Source organism: Lissotriton helveticus, chromosome 1_1 (assembly GCF_964261635.1).
Source record: "Lissotriton helveticus chromosome 1_1, aLisHel1.1, whole genome shotgun sequence".
In the NCBI taxonomy this organism is placed as follows: Eukaryota; Metazoa; Chordata; class Amphibia; order Caudata; family Salamandridae; genus Lissotriton; species Lissotriton helveticus.
In genome coordinates this window covers 901,409,443-901,428,609 of record NC_136057.1, presented here as the reverse complement: position 1 = coordinate 901,428,609, position 19,167 = coordinate 901,409,443, and the positions used below count along the sequence as shown (strand labels likewise).

At 70.0% G+C, this 19,167-nt stretch overlaps 1 protein-coding gene across 1 annotated transcript in view; it reads left to right on the top strand.

Moving 5' to 3' along the window:
- The window catches only part of METAP2 (methionyl aminopeptidase 2), a 163,848-nt gene that overhangs the window by 35,075 nt on the left and 109,606 nt on the right, over positions 1 to 19,167 (top strand). The window contains exon 3 of the mRNA XM_078675913.1: positions 17,341 to 17,406. Coding sequence (XP_078532039.1) covers positions 17,341 to 17,406 — 66 coding nt within the window. The remainder of the gene's footprint in view (positions 1 to 17,340; positions 17,407 to 19,167) is intronic.

The following is a 19,167-nucleotide window of genomic DNA, read 5'->3' as shown; positions in this document are numbered from 1 at the left end:
GATAATGCAAACATAGATATATTGAGTTGGACAGTTGATTGTTACTGTGTGATTAGATGCTGCCTTGTTGTGAATATGTTAGGTATGCCTGGGATTTGTGCTAAGCCCTTACGGTGTCTTAGTAAGCACATGTTCCATGGTTTTACTGCAGGATGAAATGCATTGTCAAAAGCAGGAGGCCTTTCTTTGTTACATTTTGAAGTCCTTGACAAAGGTAAAAGATCTAATTTGAATATTGTGAAAAACCAAACAATGTGTATTTGGTATATAAAAAAAAAAGGACACTTGTTTCTAATTTTAGAGCCTCTGGGTGTTCAATTTGTCTCATGCTACGGAGCAGATAACTGGCACGGTTTGAGTTTACAACTTTAGTTGCCCATGTGATATGTCTTTAATGTATGTGATTTGTACCCTGGGTATTTTGCCACACCCCCTCAGCAGGGATTCCAATTTGTAGTATCTACTGAAATATTTGTAAATGTGTGCCTAGTACTTAGTGGTGTGTGCATTAAAGTACGTTTTCCTTTTAAAGGAAAGACAATGGCTAGACATAGTTATTGGGTGTGCTGCTGTGTTCTGAGTTTCTAGCTCACAACACCACCCTGAAACAGCCTTGGACTTCTCAGCCCCACTAGCCAGAGAATCACGTGCTAAAAGGGTGCTTGGTCCCCAGCTTGAGTATCCAAGTTATAGTGGCCCCAGGGCATCAGTGACAGAAAATCCCCATTGAAACAACTGGGGCCCAGCAACCTCTGAGAGCCCTGCCCCTCCCCCACTAGGCTTCTCACTGATACCCTATTAGGGTATCAGTGAACATGTATTCATCAGAGACCCCCTCCCTCGCACACAATTGTCAAAGATGAAAGGGAAGCGAATCAAATGATCATAATTTTGTTCAGTAGATGTTGCCATACACGATCTGTATCTGCATACTACTTTGTACGCTTTACTCCTTATTTTCCACCAGAAGAAACACTAAAACTTCAAGGACAAATACAAAGCAGTTACATATTCATAATTAATGCTTGAAGTGCCTTCTGTCACCAATGAAGTGTGTGTTTGATCATATATATATATTCAAAGATTTCCTGGCAGTACAACACGTTTTTATCAGTACATCAATTACAATAGGAGTATGTTTCAGATCAGATGTCTCTTTTGCATGTCTGGTAAATACGGACAAGTTGAATACTGGATGTGTTATTTTATTCCTCAGACGTTCATGATAACAGCACATATCAGGGTCGAGCCCTCGCCGGGATGCTTGTGTAATTATGCTGCTAAGGTGTTACTGTGTTGAGATGATAAACAGACACACGATTAACGACAGCGCATCCTGGTGGCTGGCTGGCAGGTGAGGGCTCGCCTGGGCATGTCCTCTGCCTTTGCAGGATACAAATCTGCGCTCTGCTCCGCCCCCTGGACGCTGGCCTGGCCCGCTCTGCTCCGCTCCCCTGGACGCGGCCTGGCCCGCTCTGCTCCGCTCCCCTGAACGCGGCCTGGCCCGCTCTGCTCCGCTCCCATGGACGCCGGCCTGGTCCGCTCTGCTCCGCTCCCCTGGACGCCGGCCTGGTCCGCTCTGCTCCGCTCCCCTGGACGCCGGCCTGGTCCGCTCTGCTCCGCTCCCCTGGACGCCGGCCTGGTCCGCTCTGCTCCGCTCCCCTGGACGCCGGCCTGGTCCGCTCTGCTCCCCTGGACGCCGGCCTGGTCCGCTCTGCTCCCCTGGACGCCGGCCTGGTCCGCTCTGCTCCCCTGGACGCCGGCCTGGTCCGCTCTGCTCCCCTGGACGCCGGCCTGGTCCGCTCTGCTCCCCTGGACGCCGGCCTGGTCCGCTCTGCTCCCCTGGACGCCGGCCTGGTCCGCTCTGCTCCCCTGGACGCCGGCCTGGTCCGCTCTGCTCCCCTGGACGCCGGCCTGGTCCGCTCTGCTCCCCTGGACGCCGGCCTGGTCCGCTCTGCTCCCCTGGACGCCGGCCTGGTCCGCTCTGCTCCCCTGGACGCCGGCCTGGTCCGCTCTGCTCCCCTGGACGCCGGCCTGGTCCGCTCTGCTCCCCTGGACGCCGGCCTGGTCCGCTCTGCTCCCCTGGACGCCGGCCTGGTCCGCTCTGCTCCCCTGGACGCCGGCCTGGTCCGCTCTGCTCCCCTGGACGCCGGCCTGGTCCGCTCTGCTCCCCTGGACGCCGGCCTGGTCCGCTCTGCTCCCCTGGACGCCGGCCTGGTCCGCTCTGCTCCCCTGGACGCCGGCCTGGTCCGCTCTGCTCCCCTGGACGCCGGCCTGGTCCGCTCTGCTCCCCTGGACGCCGGCCTGGTCCGCTCTGCTCCCCTGGACGCCGGCCTGGTCCGCTCTGCTCCCCTGGACGCCGGCCTGGTCCGCTCTGCTCCCCTGGACGCCGGCCTGGTCCGCTTTGCTCCCCTGGACGCCGGCCTGGTCCGCTTTGCTCCCCTGGACGCCGGCCTGGTCCGCTTTGCTCCCCTGGACGCCGGCCTGGTCCGCTTTGCTCCCCTGGACGCCGGCCTGGTCCGCTCTGCTCTGCTCCCCTGGACGCCGGCCTGGTCCGCTCTGCTCTGCCCCCCTGAACGCCGGCCTGGTCCGCTCTGCTCTGCCCCCCTGAACGCCGGCCTGGTCCGCTCTGCTCTGCCCCCCTGAACGCCGGCCTGGTCCGCTCCGCTCTGCCCCCCTGGACGCCGGCGTGGTCCGCTCCGCTCTGCTCCCCTGGACGCCGGTTGGTCCGCTCATCTCCCCTGGACTCCGGCTTGGTCCGCTCTGCTCCCCTGGATGCTGGCCTGGTCCGCTCCCCTGGACGACGGCCTGGTCCGCTCTGCTCCGCTCCCCTGGACGCCAGCCTGGTCCGCTCTGCTCCCCTCCCCTGGACGCCGGCCTGGTCCGCTCTGCTCCCCTCCCCTGGACGCCGGCCTGGTCCGCTCTGCTCCCCTCCCCTGGATGCCGGCCTGGTCCGCTCTGCTCCCCTCCCCTGGACGCCGGCCTGGTCCGCTCTGCTCCCCTCCCCTGGACGCCGGCCTGGTCCGCTCTGCTCCCCTCCCCTGGACGCCGGCCTGGTCCGCTCTGCTCCCCTCCCCTGGACGCCGGCCTGGTCCGCTCTGCTCCCCTCCCCTGGACGCCGGCCTGGTCCGCTCTGCTCCCCTCCCCTGGACGCCGGCCTGGTCCGCTCTGCTCCCCTCCCCTGGACGCCGGCCTGGTCCGCTCTGCTCCCCTCCCCTGGACGCCGGCCTGGTCCGCTCTGCTCCCCTCCCCTGGACGCCGGCCTGGCCCGCTCTGCTCTGCTCCCCTGGACGCCAACCTGGCCCGCTCTGCTCCCCTGGACGCCGGCCTGGCCCGCTCTGCTCTGCTCCCCTGGACGCCGGCCTGGTCCGCTCCGCTCTGCTCTGCTCCCCTGGACGCCGGCCTGGTCCGCTCCGCTCTGCTCTGCTCCCCTGGACGCCGGCCTGGTCCGCTCCGCTCTGCTCCCCTGGATGCCGGCCTGGCCCGCTCTGCTCTGCTCCCCTGGACGCCAACCTGGCCCGCTCTGCTCCCCTGGACGCCGGCCTGGCCCGCTCTGCTCTGCTCCCCTGGACGCCGGCCTGGTCCGCTCCGCTCTGCTCCCCTGGACGCCGGCCTGGTCCGCTCTGCTCCCCTCCCCTGGACGCCGGCCTGGCCCGCTCTGCTCCGCTCCCCTGGATGCCGGCCTGGCCCGCTCTGCTCTGCTCCCCTGGACGCCAACCTGGCCCGCTCTGCTCCCCTGGACGCCGGCCTGGCCCGCTCTGCTCTGCTCCCCTGGACGCCGGCCTGGTCCGCTCCGCTCTGCTCTGCTCCCCTGGACGCCGGCCTGGTCCGCTCCGCTCTGCTCTGCTCCCCTGGACGCCGGCCTGGTCCGCTCCGCTCTGCTCTGCTCCCCTGGACGCCGACCTGGTCCGCTCTGCTCTGCTCCCCTGGACGCCGGCCTGGTCCGCTCTGCTCTGCTCCCCTGGACGCCGGCCTGGTCCGCTCTGCTCCGCTCCCCTGGACGCCGGCCTGGTCCGCTCTGCTCCGCTCCCCTGGACGCCGGCCTGGTCTGCTCCGCTCCCCTGGATGCCGGCCTGGTCCGGTCCGCTCCGCTCCCCTGGACGCCGGCCTGGTCCGCTCCGCTCTGCTCCGCTCCGCTCCCCTGGACGCCGGCCTGGTCCGCTCCGCTCCCCTGGACGCCGGCCTGGTCCGCTCTGCTCCGCTCCCCTGGACGCCGGCCTGGTCCGCTCCGCTCTGCCCCCCTGGACGCCGGCCTGGTCCGCTCCGCTCTGCCCCCCTGGACGCCGGCCTGGTCCGCTCCGCTCTGCCCCCCTGGACGCCGGCCTGGTCCGCTCCGCTCTGCCCCCCTGGACGCCGGCCTGGTCCGCTCCGCTCTGCCCCCCTGGACGCCGGCCTGGTCCGCTCCGCTCTGCCCCCCTGGACGCCGGCCTGGTCCGCTCCGCTCTGCCCCCCTGGACGCCGGCCTGGTCCGCTCCGCTCTGCCCCCCTGGACGCCGGCCTGGTCCGCTCCGCTCTGCCCCCCTGGACGCCGGCCTGGTCCGCTCCGCTCTGCCCCCCTGGACGCCGGCCTGGTCCGCTCCGCTCTGCCCCCCTGGACGCCGGCCTGGTCCGCTCCGCTCTGCCCCCCTGGACGCCGGCCTGGTCCGCTCCGCTCTGCCCCCCTGGACGCCGGCCTGGTCCGCTCCGCTCTGCCCCCCTGGACGCCGGCCTGGTCCGCTCCGCTCTGCCCCCCTGGACGCCGGCCTGGTCCGCTCCGCTCTGCCCCCCTGGACGCCGGCCTGGTCCGCTCTGCTCTGCCCCCCTGGACGCCGGCCTGGTCCGCTCTGCTCCGCTCCCCTGGACGCCGGCCTGGTCCGCTCTGCTCCGCTCCCCTGGACGCCGGCCTGGTCCGCTCTGCTCCGCTCCCCTGGACGCCGGCCTGGTCCGCTCCGCTCCGCTCCCCTGGACGCCGGCCTGCTCCCCTCCCCTGGACGCCGGCCTGGTCCGCTCTGCTCCCCTCCCCTGGACGCCGGCCTGGTCCGCTCTGCTCCCCTCCCCTGGACGCCGGCCTGGTCCGCTCTGCTCTGCTCCCCTGGACGCCGGCCTGGTCCGCTCTGCTCTGCTCCCCTGGACGCCGGCCTGGTCCGCTCTGCTCTGCTCCCCTGGACGCCGGCCTGGCCCGCTCTGCTCTGCTCCCCTGGACGCCAACCTGGCCCGCTCTGCTCCGCTCCCCTGGACGCCGGCCTGGTCCGCTCTGCTCCCCTGGACGCCGGCCTGGTCCGCTCTGCTCCGCTCCCCTGGACGCCGGCCTGGTCCGCTCTGCTCCCCTGGACGCCGGCCTGGTCCGCTCTGCTCCGCTCCCCTGGACGCCGGCCTGGTCCGCTCTGCTCCCCTGGACGCCGGCCTGGTCCGCTCTGCTCCCCTGGACGCCGGCCTGGTCCGCTCTGCTCCCCTGGACGCCGGCCTGGTCCGCTCTGCTCCCCTGGACGCCGGCCTGGTCCGCTCTGCTCCCCTGGACGCCGGCCTGGTCCGCTCTGCTCCCCTGGACGCCGGCCTGGTCCGCTCTGCTCCCCTGGACGCCGGCCTGGTCCGCTCTGCTCCCCTGGACGCCGGCCTGGTCCGCTCTGCTCCCCTGGACGCCGGCCTGGTCCGCTCTGCTCCCCTGGACGCCGGCCTGGTCCGCTCTGCTCCCCTGGACGCCGGCCTGGTCCGCTCTGCTCCCCTGGACGCCGGCCTGGTCCGCTCTGCTCCCCTGGACGCCGGCCTGGTCCGCTCTGCTCCCCTGGACGCCGGCCTGGTCCGCTCTGCTCCCCTGGACGCCGGCCTGGTCCGCTCTGCTCCCCTGGACGCCGGCCTGGTCCGCTCTGCTCCCCTGGACGCCGGCCTGGTCCGCTCTGCTCCCCTGGACGCCGGCCTGGTCCGCTCTGCTCCCCTGGACGCCGGCCTGGTCCGCTCTGCTCCCCTGGACGCCGGCCTGGTCCGCTCTGCTCCCCTGGACGCCGGCCTGGTCCGCTCTGCTCCCCTGGACGCCGGCCTAGTCCGCTCTGCTCCCCTGGACGCCGGCCTGGTCCGCTCTGCTCCCCTGGACGCCGGCCTGGTCCGCTCTGCTCCCCTGGACGCCGGCCTGGTCCGCTCTGCTCCCCTGGACGCCGGCCTGGTCCGCTTTGCTCCCCTGGACGCCGGCCTGGTCCGCTTTGCTCCCCTGGACGCCGGCCTGGTCCGCTTTGCTCCCCTGGACGCCGGCCTGGTCCGCTTTGCTCCCCTGGACGCCGGCCTGGTCCGCTTTGCTCCCCTGGACGCCGGCCTGGTCCGCTTTGCTCCCCTGGACGCCGGCCTGGTCCGCTTTGCTCCCCTGGACGCCGGCCTGGTCCGCTCTGCTCTGCTCCCCTGGACGCCGGCCTGGTCCGCTCTGCTCTGCCCCCCTGAACGCCGGCCTGGTCCGCTCCGCTCTGCCCCCCTGGACGCCGGCGTGGTCCGCTCCGCTCTGCTCCCCTGGACGCCGGTTGGTCCGCTCATCTCCCCTGGACTCCGGCTTGGTCCGCTCTGCTCCCCTGGATGCTGGCCTGGTCCGCTCCCCTGGACGACGGCCTGGTCCGCTCTGCTCCGCTCCCCTGGACGCCGGCCTGGTCCGCTCTGCTCTGCTCCCCTGGACGCCGGCCTGGTCCGCTCTGCTCTGCCCCCCTGGACGCCGGCCTGGTCCGCTCCGCTCTGCCCCCCTGGACGCCGGCGTGGTCCGCTCCGCTCTGCTCCCCTGGACGCCGGTTGGTCCGCTCATCTCCCCTGGACTCCGGCTTGGTCCGCTCTGCTCCCCTGGATGCTGGCCTGGTCCGCTCCCCTGGACGACGGCCTGGTCCGCTCTGCTCCGCTCCCCTGGACGCCAGCCTGGTCCGCTCTGCTCCCCTCCCCTGGACGCCGGCCTGGTCCGCTCTGCTCCCCTCCCCTGGACGCCGGCCTGGTCCGCTCTGCTCCCCTCCCCTGGACGCCGGCCTGGTCCGCTCTGCTCCCCTCCCCTGGATGCCGGCCTGGTCCGCTCTGCTCCCCTCCCCTGGACGCCGGCCTGGTCCGCTCTGCTCCCCTCCCCTGGACGCCGGCCTGGTCCGCTCTGCTCCCCTCCCCTGGACGCCGGCCTGGTCCGCTCTGCTCCCCTCCCCTGGACGCCGGCCTGGTCCGCTCTGCTCCCCTCCCCTGGACGCCGGCCTGGTCCGCTCTGCTCCCCTCCCCTGGACGCCGGCCTGGTCCGCTCTGCTCCCCTCCCCTGGACGCCGGCCTGGCCCGCTCTGCTCCGCTCCCCTGGATGCCGGCCTGGCCCGCTCTGCTCTGCTCCCCTGGACGCCAACCTGGCCCGCTCTGCTCCCCTGGACGCCGGCCTGGCCCGCTCTGCTCTGCTCCCCTGGACGCCGGCCTGGTCCGCTCCGCTCTGCTCTGCTCCCCTGGACGCCGGCCTGGTCCGCTCCGCTCTGCTCTGCTCCCCTGGACGCCGGCCTGGTCCGCTCTGCTCTGCTCCCCTGGACGCCGGCCTGGTCCGCTCTGCTCCGCTCCCCTGGACGCCGGCCTGGTCCGCTCTGCTCCGCTCCCCTGGACGCCGGCCTGGTCTGCTCCGCTCCCCTGGATGCCGGCCTGGTCCGGTCCGCTCCGCTCCCCTGGACGCCGGCCTGGTCCGCTCCCCTGGACGCCGGCCTGGTCCGCTCCGCTCCCCTGGACGCCGGCCTGGTCCGCTCTGCTCCGCTCCCCTGGACGCCGGCCTGGTCCGCTCCGCTCTGCCCCCCTGGACGCCGGCCTGGTCCGCTCCGCTCTGCCCCCCTGGACGCCGGCCTGGTCCGCTCCGCTCTGCCCCCCTGGACGCCGGCCTGGTCCGCTCCGCTCTGCCCCCCTGGACGCCGGCCTGGTCCGCTCCGCTCTGCCCCCCTGGACGCCGGCCTGGTCCGCTCCGCTCTGCCCCCCTGGACGCCGGCCTGGTCCGCTCCGCTCTGCCCCCCTGGACGCCGGCCTGGTCCGCTCCGCTCTGCCCCCCTGGACGCCGGCCTGGTCCGCTCCGCTCTGCCCCCCTGGACGCCGGCCTGCTCCCCTCCCCTGGACGCCGGCCTGGTCCGCTCTGCTCCCCTCCCCTGGACGCCGGCCTGGTCCGCTCTGCTCCCCTCCCCTGGACGCCGGCCTGGTCCGCTCTGCTCTGCTCCCCTGGACGCCGGCCTGGTCCGCTCTGCTCTGCTCCCCTGGACGCCGGCCTGGCCCGCTCTGCTCTGCTCCCCTGGACGCCAACCTGGCCCGCTCTGCTCCCCTGGACGCCGGCCTGGCCCGCTCTGCTCTGCTCCCCTGGACGCCGGCCTGGTCTGCTCCGCTCTGCTCTGCTCCCCTGGACGCCGGCCTGGTCCGCTCCGCTCTGCTCTGCTCCCCTGGACGCCGGCCTGGTCCGCTCCGCTCTGCTCGGCTCCCCTGGACGCCGGCCTGGTCCGCTCCGCTCTGCTCTGCTCCCCTGGACGCCGGCCTGGTCCGCTCCGCTCTGCTCTGCTCCCCTGGACGCCGGCCTGGTCCGCTCTGCTCCGCTCCCCTGGACGCTGGCCTGGTCCGCTCTGCTCCGCTCCCCTGGACGCCGGCCTGGTCCGCTCTGCTCCGCTCCCCTGGACGCCGGCCTGGTCCGCTCTGCTCCGCTCCCCTGGACGCCGGCCTGGTCCGCTCCGCTCCCCTGGATGCCGGCCTGGTCCGGTCCGCTCCGCTCCCCTGGACGCCGGCCTGGTCCGCTCCGCTCCCCTGGATGCCGGCCTGGTCCGGTCCGCTCCGCTCCCCTGGACGCCGGCCTGGTCCGCTCCGCTCTGCTCCGCTCCGCTCCCCTGGACGCCGGCCTGGTCCGCTCCGCTCTGCCCCCCTGGACGCCGGCCTGGTCCGCTCCGCTCTGCCCCCCTGGACGCCGGCCTGCTCCCCTCCCCTGGACGCCGGCCTGGTCCGCTCTGCTCCCCTCCCCTGGACGCCGGCCTGGTCCGCTCCGCTCTGCCCCCCTGGACGCCGGCCTGGTCCGCTCCGCTCTGCCCCCCTGGACGCCGGCCTGCTCCCCTCCCCTGGACGCCGGCCTGGTCCGCTCTGCTCCCCTCCCCTGGACGCCGGCCTGGTCCGCTCTGCTCCCCTCCCCTGGACGCCGGCCTGGTCCGCTCTGCTCTGCTCCCCTGGACGCCGGCCTGGTCCGCTCTGCTCTGCTCCCCTGGACGCCGGCCTGGCCCGCTCTGCTCTGCTCCCCTGGACGCCAACCTGGCCCGCTCTGCTCCCCTGGACGCCGGCCTGGCCCGCTCTGCTCTGCTCCCCTGGACGCCGGCCTGGTCTGCTCCGCTCTGCTCTGCTCCCCTGGACGCCGGCCTGGTCCGCTCCGCTCTGCTCTGCTCCCCTGGACGCCGGCCTGGTCCGCTCCGCTCTGCTCGGCTCCCCTGGACGCCGGCCTGGTCCGCTCCGCTCTGCTCTGCTCCCCTGGACGCCGGCCTGGTCCGCTCCGCTCTGCTCTGCTCCCCTGGACGCCGGCCTGGTCCGCTCTGCTCCGCTCCCCTGGACGCTGGCCTGGTCCGCTCTGCTCCGCTCCCCTGGACGCCGGCCTGGTCCGCTCTGCTCCGCTCCCCTGGACGCCGGCCTGGTCCGCTCTGCTCCGCTCCCCTGGACGCCGGCCTGGTCCGCTCCGCTCCCCTGGATGCCGGCCTGGTCCGGTCCGCTCCGCTCCCCTGGACGCCGGCCTGGTCCGCTCCGCTCCCCTGGATGCCGGCCTGGTCCGCTCCGCTCCGCTCCCCTGGACGCCGGCCTGGTCCGCTCCGCTCCCCTGGACGCCGGCCTGGTCCGCTCCGCTCCCCTGGACGCCGGCCTGGTCCGCTCCGCTCCCCTGGACGCCGGCCTGGTCCGCTCCGCTCCCCTCCCCTGGACGCCGGCCTGGTCCGCTCCGCTCCGCTCCCCTGGACGCCGGCCTGGTCCGCTCCCCTGGACGCCGGCCTGGTCCGCTCCGCTCCGCTCCCCTGGACGCCGGCCTGGTCCGCTCCGCTCCGCTCCCCTGGACGCCGGCCTGGTCCGCTCCGCTCCGCTCCCCTGGACGCCGGCCTGGTCCGCTCCGCTCTGCTCCGCTCCGCTCCCCTGGACGCCGGCCTGGTCCGCTCCGCTCTGGTCCGCTCCGCTCCCCTGGACGCCGGCCTGGTCCGCTCTGCTCCGCTCCCCTGGACGCCGGCCTGGTCCGCTCTGCTCCGCTCCCCTGGACGCCGGCCTGGTCCGCTCTGCTCCGCTCCCCTGGACGCCGGCCTGGTCCGCTCTGCTCCGCTCCCCTGGACGCCGGCCTGGTCCGCTGTGCTCCGCTCCCCTGGACGCCGGCCTGGTCCGCTCCGCTCTGCTCCCCTGGACGCCGGCCTGGTCCGCTCCGCTCTGCTCCCCTGGACGCCGGCCTGGTCCGCTCCGCTCTGCCCCCCTGGACGCCGGCCTGGTCCGCTCCGCTCTGCCCCCCTGGACGCCGGCCTGGTCCGCTCCGCTCCCCTGGACGCCGGCCTGGTCCGCTCCGCTCCCCTGGACGCCGGCCTGGTCCGCTCCGCTCCCCTGGACGCCGGCCTGGTCCGCTCCGCTCCCCTGGACGCCGGCCTGGTTCGCTCCGCTCCCCTGGACGCCGGCCTGGTCCGCTCCGCTCCCCTGGACGCCGGCCTGGTCCGCTCCGCTCCCCTGGACGCCGGCCTGGTCCGCTCCGCTCCCCTGGACGCCGGCCTGGTCCGCTCCGCTCCCCTGGACGCCGGCCTGGTCCGCTCCGCTCCCCTGGACGCCGGCCTGGTCCGCTCCGCTCCCCTGGACACCGGCCTGGTCCGCTCCGCTCCGCTCCCCTGGACGCCGGCCTGGTCCGCTCCGCTCCGCTCCCCTGGACGCCGGCCTGGTCCGCTCCGCTCCGCTCCCCTGGACGCCGGCCTGGTCCGCTCCGCTCCGCTCCCCTGGACGCCGGCCTGGTCCGCTCCGCTCCGCTCCCCTGGACGCCGGCCTGGTCCGCTCCGCTCCCCTGGACGCCGGCCTGGTCCGCTCCGCTCCCCTGGACGCCGGCCTGGTCCGCTCCGCTCCCCTGGACGCCGGCCTGGTCCGCTCCGCTCCCCTGGACGCCGGCCTGGTCCGCTCCGCTCCGCTCCCCTGGACGCCGGCCTGGTCCGCTCCGCTCCCCTCCCCTGGACGCCGGCCTGGTCCGCTCCGCTCCCCTCCCCTGGACGCCGGCCTGGTCCGCTCCGCTCCGCTCCCCTGGACGCCGGCCTGGTCCGCTCCGCTCCCCTCCCCTGGACGCCGGCCTGGCCCGCTCCGCTCCCCTCCCCTGGACGCCGGCCTGGCCCGCTCTGCTCCCCTCCCCTGGACGCCGGCCTGGCCCGCTCTGCTCCGCTCCCCTGGACGCCGGCCTGGCCCGCTCTGCTCCGCTCCCCTGGACGCCGGCCTGGCCCGCTCTGCTCCGCTCCCCTGGACGCCGGCCTGGCCCGCTCTGCTCCGCTCCCCTGGACGCCGGCCTGGCCCGCTCTGCTCCGCTCCCCTGGACGCCGGCCTGGCCCGCTCTGCTCCGCTCCCCTGGACGCCGGCCTGGCCCGCTCTGCTCCGCTCCCCTGGACGCCGGCCTGGCCCGCTCTGCTCCGCTCCCCTGGACGCCAAACTGGCCCGCTCTGCTCCCCTGGACGCCGGCCTGGCCCGCACTGCTCTGCTCCCCTGGACGCCGGCCTGGTCCGCTCCGCTCTGCTCTGCTCCCCTGGACGCCGGCCTGGTCCGCTCTGCTCTGCTCCCCTGGACGCCGGCCTGGTCCGCTCTGCTCTGCTCCCCTGGACGCCGGCCTGGTCCGCTCTGCTCTGCTCCCCTGGACGCCGGCCTGGCCCGCTCTGCTCTGCTCCCCTGGACGCCGGCCTGGCCCGCTCTGCTCTGCTCCCCTGGACGCCGGCCTGGCCCGCTCTGCTCTGCTCCCCTGGACGCCGGCCTGGCCCGCTCTGCTCTGCTCCCCTGGACGCCGGCCTGGTCCGCTCTGCTCTGCTCCCCTGGACGCCGGCCTGGTCCGCTCTGCTCCCCTGGACGCCGGCCTGGCCCGCTCTGCTCTGCTCCCCTGGACGCCGGCCTGGTCCGCTCCGCTCTGCTCTGCTCCCCTGGACGCCGGCCTGGTCCGCTCCGCTCTGCTCTGCTCCCCTGGACGCCGGCCTGGTCCGCTCCGCTCTGCTCTGCTCCCCTGGACGCCGGCCTGGTCCGCTCTGCTCTGCTCCCCTGGACGCCGGCCTGGTCCGCTCTGCTCTGCTCCCCTGGACGCCGGCCTGGTCCGCTCTGCTCCGCTCCCCTGGACGCCGGCCTGGTCCGCTCTGCTCCGCTCCCCTGGACGCCGGCCTGGTCCGCTCTGCTCCGCTCCCCTGGACGCCGGCCTGGTCCGCTCTGCTCCGCTCCCCTGGACGCCGGCCTGGTCCGCTCCGCTCCCCTGGATGCCGGCCTGGTCCGGTCCGCTCCGCTCCCCTGGACGCCGGCCTGGTCCGCTCCGCTCTGCTCCGCTCCCCTGGACGCCGGCCTGGTCCGCTCCGCTCCCCTGGACGCCGGCCTGGTCCGCTCTGCTCCGCTCCCCTGGACGCCGGCCTGGTCCGCTCTGCTCCGCCGGCCTGGTCCGCTGTGCTCCGCTCCCATGGACGCCGGCCTGGTCCGCTGTGCTCCGCTCCCATGGACGCCGGCCTGGTCCGCTGTGCTCCGCTCCCATGGACGCCGGCCTGGTCCGCTCTGCTCCGCTCCCATGGACGCCGGCCTGGTCCGCTCTGCTCCGCTCCCCTGGACGCCGGCCTGGTCCGCTCTGCTCCGCTCCCCTGGACGCCGGCCTGGTCCGGTCTGCTCCGCTCCCCTGGACGCCGGCCTGGTCCGCTCTGCTCCGCTCCCCTGGACGCCGGCCTGGTCCGCTCCGCTCCCCTGGATGCCGGCCTGGTCCGGTCCGCTCCGCTCCCCTGGACGCCGGCCTGGTCCGCTCCGCTCTGCTCCGCTCCCCTGGACGCCGGCCTGGTCCGCTCCGCTCCCCTGGACGCCGGCCTGGTCCGCTCTGCTCCGCTCCCCTGGACGCCGGCCTGGTCCGCTCTGCTCCGCTCCCCTGGACGCCGGCCTGGTCCGCTCTGCTCCGCTCCCCTGGACGCCGGCCTGGTCCGCTCTGCTCCGCTCCCCTGGACGCCGGCCTGGTCCGCTCCGCTCCGCTCCCCTGGACGCCGGCCTGGTCCGCTCTGCTCCGCTCCCCTGGACGCCGGCCTGGTCCGCTCTGCTCCGCTCCCCTGGACGCCGGCCTGGTCCGCTCTGCTCCGCTCCCCTGGACGCCGGCCTGGTCCGCTCTGCTCCGCTCCCCTGGACGCCGGCCTGGTCCGCTCTGCTCCGCTCCCCTGGACGCCGGCCTGGTCCGCTCCGCTCCCCTGGATGCCGGCCTGGTCCGGTCCGCTCCGCTCCCCTGGACGCCGGCCTGGTCCGGTCCGCTCTGCTCCGCTCCGCTCCCCTGGACGCCGGCCTGGTCCGCTCTGCTCCGCTCCCCTGGACGCCGGCCTGGTCCGCTGTGCTCCGCTCCCATGGACGCCGGCCTGGTCCGCTGTGCTCCGCTCCCATGGACGCCGGCTTGGTCCGCTGTGCTCCGCTCCCATGGACGCCGGCCTGGTCCGCTGTGCTCCGCTCCCATGGACGCCGGCCTGGTCCGCTGTGCTCCGCTCCCATGGACGCCGGCCTGGTCCGCCCCGCTCTGCCCCCCTGGACGCCGGCCTGGTCCGCTCCGCTCCCCTGGACGCCGGCCTGGTCCGCTCCCCTGGACGCCGGCCTGGTCCGCTCCGCTCCGCTCCCCTGGACGCCGGCCTGGTCCGCTCCGCTCCCCTGGACGCCGGCCTGGTCCGCTCCGCTCCCCTGGACGCCGGCCTGGTCCGCTCCGCTCCGCTCCCCTGGACGCCGGCCTGGTCCGCTCCGCTCCGCTCCCCTGGACGCCGGCCTGGTCCGCTCCGCTCCGCTCCCCTGGACGCCGGCCTGGTCCGCTCCGCTCCGCTCCCCTGGACGCCGGCCTGGTCCGCTCCGCTCCGCTCCCCTGGACGCCGGCCTGGTCCGCTCCGCTCCGCTCCCCTGGACGCCGGCCTGGTCCGCTCCGCTCCGCTCCGCTCCGCTCCCCTGGACGCCGGCCTGGTCCGCTCCGCTCCGCTCCGCTCCGCTCCCCTGGACGCCGGCCTGGTCCGCTCCGCTCCGCTCCCCTGGACGCCGGCCTGGTCCGCTCCGCTCCGCTCCCCTGGACGCCGGCCTGGTCCGCTCCGCTCCGCTCCCCTGGACGCCGGCCTGGTCCGCTCCGCTCCGCTCCCCTGGACGCCGGCCTGGTCCGCTCCGCTCCGCTCCCCTGGACGCCGGCCTGGTCCGCTCCGCTCCGCTCCCCTGGACGCCGGCCTGGTCCGCTCCGCTCCGCTCCCCTGGACGCCGGCCTGGTCCGCTCCGCTCCGCTCCCCTGGACGCCGGCCTGGTCCGCTCCGCTCCGCTCCCCTGGACGCCGGCCTGGTCCGCTCCGCTCCGCTCCCCTGGACGCCGGCCTGGTCCGCTCCGCTCCGCTCCCCTGGACGCCGGCCTGGTCCGCTCCGCTCCGCTCCCCTGGACGCCGGCCTGGTCCGCTCCGCTCCGCTCCCCTGGACGCCGGCCTGGTCCGCTCCGCTCCGCTCCCCTGGACGCCGGCCTGGTCCGCTCCGCTCCGCTCCCCTGGACGCCGGCCTGGTCCGCTCCGCTCCGCTCCCCTGGACGCCGGCCTGGTCCGCTCCGCTCCGCTCCCCTGGACGCCGGCCTGGTCCGCTCCGCTCCGCTCCCCTGGACGCCGGCCTGGTCCGCTCCGCTCCGCTCCCCTGGACGCCGGCCTGGTCTGCTCCGCTCCCTTGGACGCCGGCCTGGTCTGCTCCGCTCCCTCGGACGCCGGCCTGGTCTGCTCCGCTCCCTCGGACGCCGGCCTGGTCCGCTCCGCTCCCTCGGACGCCGGCCTGGTCCGCTCCGCTCCCTCACGCCGGCCTGGTCCGCTCCGCTCTCGGACGCCGGCCTGGTCCGCTCCGCTCTCGGACGCCGGCCTGGTCCGCTCCGCTCTCGGACGCCGGCCTGGTCCGCTCCGCTCTCGGACGCCGGCCTGGTCCGCTCCGCTCTCGGACGCCGGCCTGGTCCGCTCCGCTCTCGGACGCCGGCCTGGTCCGCTCCGCTCTCGGACGCCGGCCTGGTCCGCTCCGCTCTCGGACGCCGGCCTGGTCCGCTCCGCTCTCGGACGCCGGCCTGGTCCGCTCCGCTCTCGGACGCCGGCCTGGTCCGCTCCGCTCTCGGACGCCGGCCTGGTCCGCTCCGCTCTCGGACGCCGGCCTGGTCCGCTCCGCTCTCGGACGCCGGCCTGGTCCGCTCCGCTCTCGGACGCCGGCCTGGTCCGCTCCGCTCTCGGACGCCGGCCTGGTCCGCTCCGCTCTCGGACGCCGGCCTGGTCCGCTCCGCTCTCGGACGCCGGCCTGGTCCGCTCCGCTCTCGGACGCCGGCCTGGTCCGCTCCGCTCTCGGACGCCGGCCTGGTCCGCTCCGCTCTCGGACGCCGGCCTGGTCCGCTCCGCTCTCGGACGCCGGCCTGGTCCGCTCCGCTCTGCTCTCTCGGACGCCGGCCTGGTCCGCTCCGCTCTGCTCTCTCGGACGCCGGCCTGGTCCGCTCCGCTCTGCTCTCTCGGACGCCGGCCTGGTCCGCTCCGCTCTGCTCTCTCGGACGCCGGCCTGGTCCGCTCCGCTCTGCTCTCTCGGACGCCGGCCTGGTCCGCTCCGCTCTGCTCTCTCGGACGCCGGCCTGGTCCGCTCCGCTCTGCTCTCTCGGACGCCGGCCTGGTCCGCTCCGCTCTGCTCTCTCGGACGCCGGCCTGGTCCGCTCCGCTCTGCTCTCTCGGACGCCGGCCTGGTCCGGGCCACTCTGCTCTCTCGGACGCCGGCCTGGTCCGGGCCACTCTGCTCTCTCGGACGCCGGCCTGCTCTGGGCCACTCTGCTCTCTCGGACGCCGGCCTGCTCTGGGCCACTCTGCTCTCTCGGACGCCGGCCTGCTCTGGGCCACTCTGCTCTCTCGGACGCCGGCCTGCTCTGGGCCACTCTGCTCTCTTGGACGCCGGCCTGCTCTGGGCCACTCTGCTCTCTTGGACGCCGGCCTGCTCTGGGCCACTCTGCTCTCTTGGACGCCGGCCTGCTCTGGGCCACTCTGCTCTATCTGGGAGAGGTGTGGCAAAGCGTCCAGGACAGCTGACCCCAGAGCACAGGGCTCACAGTTCGATTCCTTGGCTGCAGTTCAGCACCATGTGACTCTGGGCAATAACTGACTTGATCTTCTCGATGGCACCCAGTGCCTTGAAACCTGAAGAGGTGAAATGTTCACACTTCATACATATTGATTATTATTATTACTATGCTCTATGCCGTGCTGCGCTACTCTGCTCTGCCCCACTTTGCTCTACCCCACTCTGCTCTATCGGGGAGAGGTGTGGTGCAGCAGCCAGACCAGCCGACTCCAGAGCACAGGGCTCACGGTTCGATCCCTGGCAGCAGCTCAGCTCAGCACCATGTGACTCTAGGCAATAGCTCAGTTAATTTCCCCGACGGCACCCAACACCTTGAAACCTTAAGGGGTGATATGTTCAGGGGGTATATGTTCATGCTTTACGCATTGATTACTATGCTATGCACCACTCTGCTCTGCGCCACTCTACTCACAAAACACTACTCCACAACACTGCTCCTCTCTGTGCCACTGTACTTCACTCTACTCTGTGCCACTGTACCCCACTCTACTCTGTGCCACTGTACCCCACTCTACTGTGTGCCACTGTGCACCTTATCTACTCTCTCTGTTCCCCTCTGATGACACTCCACTGCGCCTCCTGGCGACACTACTTAACGCCACTATGTGCCACTCCACTAACTTTTAGCCCTGCTGATCAGCAGTCAGGCTGGTGTTGAACTTGGTTAAAAGACATTGGCAAAGCCAGTAGCTCTCTCTCACAGGCAAGGCCTATTGGCTTTGCCTATGCTTTTTTTTTATAAATGCTTCATTGTAGCTGGTGAAAAGTACCAGAGCTCCAAAAGTACTTCAGTGCCTTATGAAAATAGCCATTTAAGAGTGACAATCTTGTTAAGATGACTCGTTGATATAGAATCAACGATAGGGTGCTAGTGAGTATTTGGTTGGTGGGTCTAATGGTTGATATTTCTTTATTGTTTGGTACTCTGAAATTAAACTGTATAAGGCTGCATTGTGTTGAGCCTGTGAACTCTGGAACAAAGCAGATTTACAGATGTATTTTGAAATGTAAATAAATCAAATAAGGTATTTATTATTTAGAAACCTTTTTTAGTTGTGTGTTTTTTCTAACTTCATCATGTCTATTTTACTAGAGGGCGAAGTAGACGGCGATGGAGCAGCTGGGAAAAAGAAGAAAAAGAAAAAGAAGAAAAAAGGCTGTAAGTGCCTAGATAGACCACAGAGCTTTAACATAGTCTATTCTGACAAGTAATTATTCTTTGAAGCAATATGTTTCATCCCCATCCTTGGAGGAGGAACATGTATTCTCTATAAATGTACTACTTGAGTTTTAAGTTTTGATGCCACAAAAACAAAGTTAATATAATCAAGTGAAGTTAAAGTGTATACACTCTGTGCTGTTATAGTCTTCAGGGAACAGTGGGCCGTCTGTGGCTCAAGCATGCAGGCTTCTTTAACTTCTCAAACCCCACCAGTCAAAAGACCATGTATTTTTTGCATCCAATACGGTACCATAGAGCTGTAGCAACTGCCTACCGCTCTACCTTTAACATTGTCGGAAAAAATGATAGCTGTGGCTTCTAAATTTGAAAGCAGTTTTGATTGTGCTGATTTGTGCTGGGTTCACGTCTGATGCATGGGTCACTGTTCGAACTAAATTGATTGTTTTGTTTTCCATTAGAAATTTTTTGATTACTTAATCTTGCTAAATAGAACGAAAACACTGTTTTGCAGCGTGAATCTTTCTGGATTCACTATGCTGTGCATTATTCCGCTGTCTTGTGGTTGGGTCCGGATTCGTAGTCTCTCCTTCTTTTTTTTTTTTTGTAGCCCAGGTGGGCGTCGGCGTCACACCTCCTTGGGTGCATTTCCGGTGACGTCGGCATGCTTCCTGCGGAAGCTCCCACTCTTGGGCGCCATCTTCAGATTCTTTTTTTCCACTGTCGGGTCTGGATCGTTACCGTTTGGGCTCCAGACATTTTTGGAGAAAGAAGAAGGAAAATACAGAAATTGGAAAGGAAAATCATCTGAAGACTCCAGGAGACTTCATCGACCTAGAACCAGCAAAGGAGAAGGAGAATTCATCGAGATCTTCGACGAACGCCGACGAATACGCGAACAGGGAGGCCCTGAGCGCTCGATGATGGACAACACGCCGTTCAAGTTCTGCCGTAACTGCCACCACAAGTACGCGCAGAAGGACCAGCACCCGGTTTGCAACCTTTGCCTACCGGTAAATCACGGAAGCGAGGACTGCAACGCCTGCTCCGCCTTCACCCCGAAGACCCTCCGTGTGAGAGAGAGACAGAGGGTAGCGCACGCCAACCTGCAGGGTAAGGCCCCGACTCCATCCCTCCACGAGCTGGGGATGTCCTCCGAGGAAGAGGACAACGATGCCGCCGAAGACGACAGCTACACGGTCGTAGAGACCGATTACACCAAGACTTCTGATAAGGTAGGAGACTCTCCGGCCCCCAAGATCCCGAGAGACTGAGTCTCGAAAAAACGAGGGCAAGGCCCCGAAAGCGCTGGTGCCAAAACACCTGGCGCCCGCGACTACTCACAGGCCCAGCGGACCCTCTGAGAAGGAGTCCCCGGCGCCGAGAGCTGTTGAACAGCAAAAGTCGTCGAAAATCGTCCCCGAAAAGGATAGATCGACGCCGAGGGAGAAGGACCCTAAAGCACCGACGCCGACCAGAGACCCGAAAACCGGTTCGACGTCTCCGGCACTGAAAAGCACGGCGCCGAGCCAACCGCCGAAAAGAGCGGCCGAACCATCCGACGCGGAACACGCAGCCGAGATGGAGAAAAAGAGAAGGCGCCTCGAGGCCGAAATGGAAAACACCTTGCAGCGGAAGAAAGAATTCGACGCAAAGATGAAAACCTTCACGATTCCACACAAGACCAAGCCACCAGTGGTGGAGGTGGTCGAGGAGGAAGACGAGGTCGCCGAGGAACAA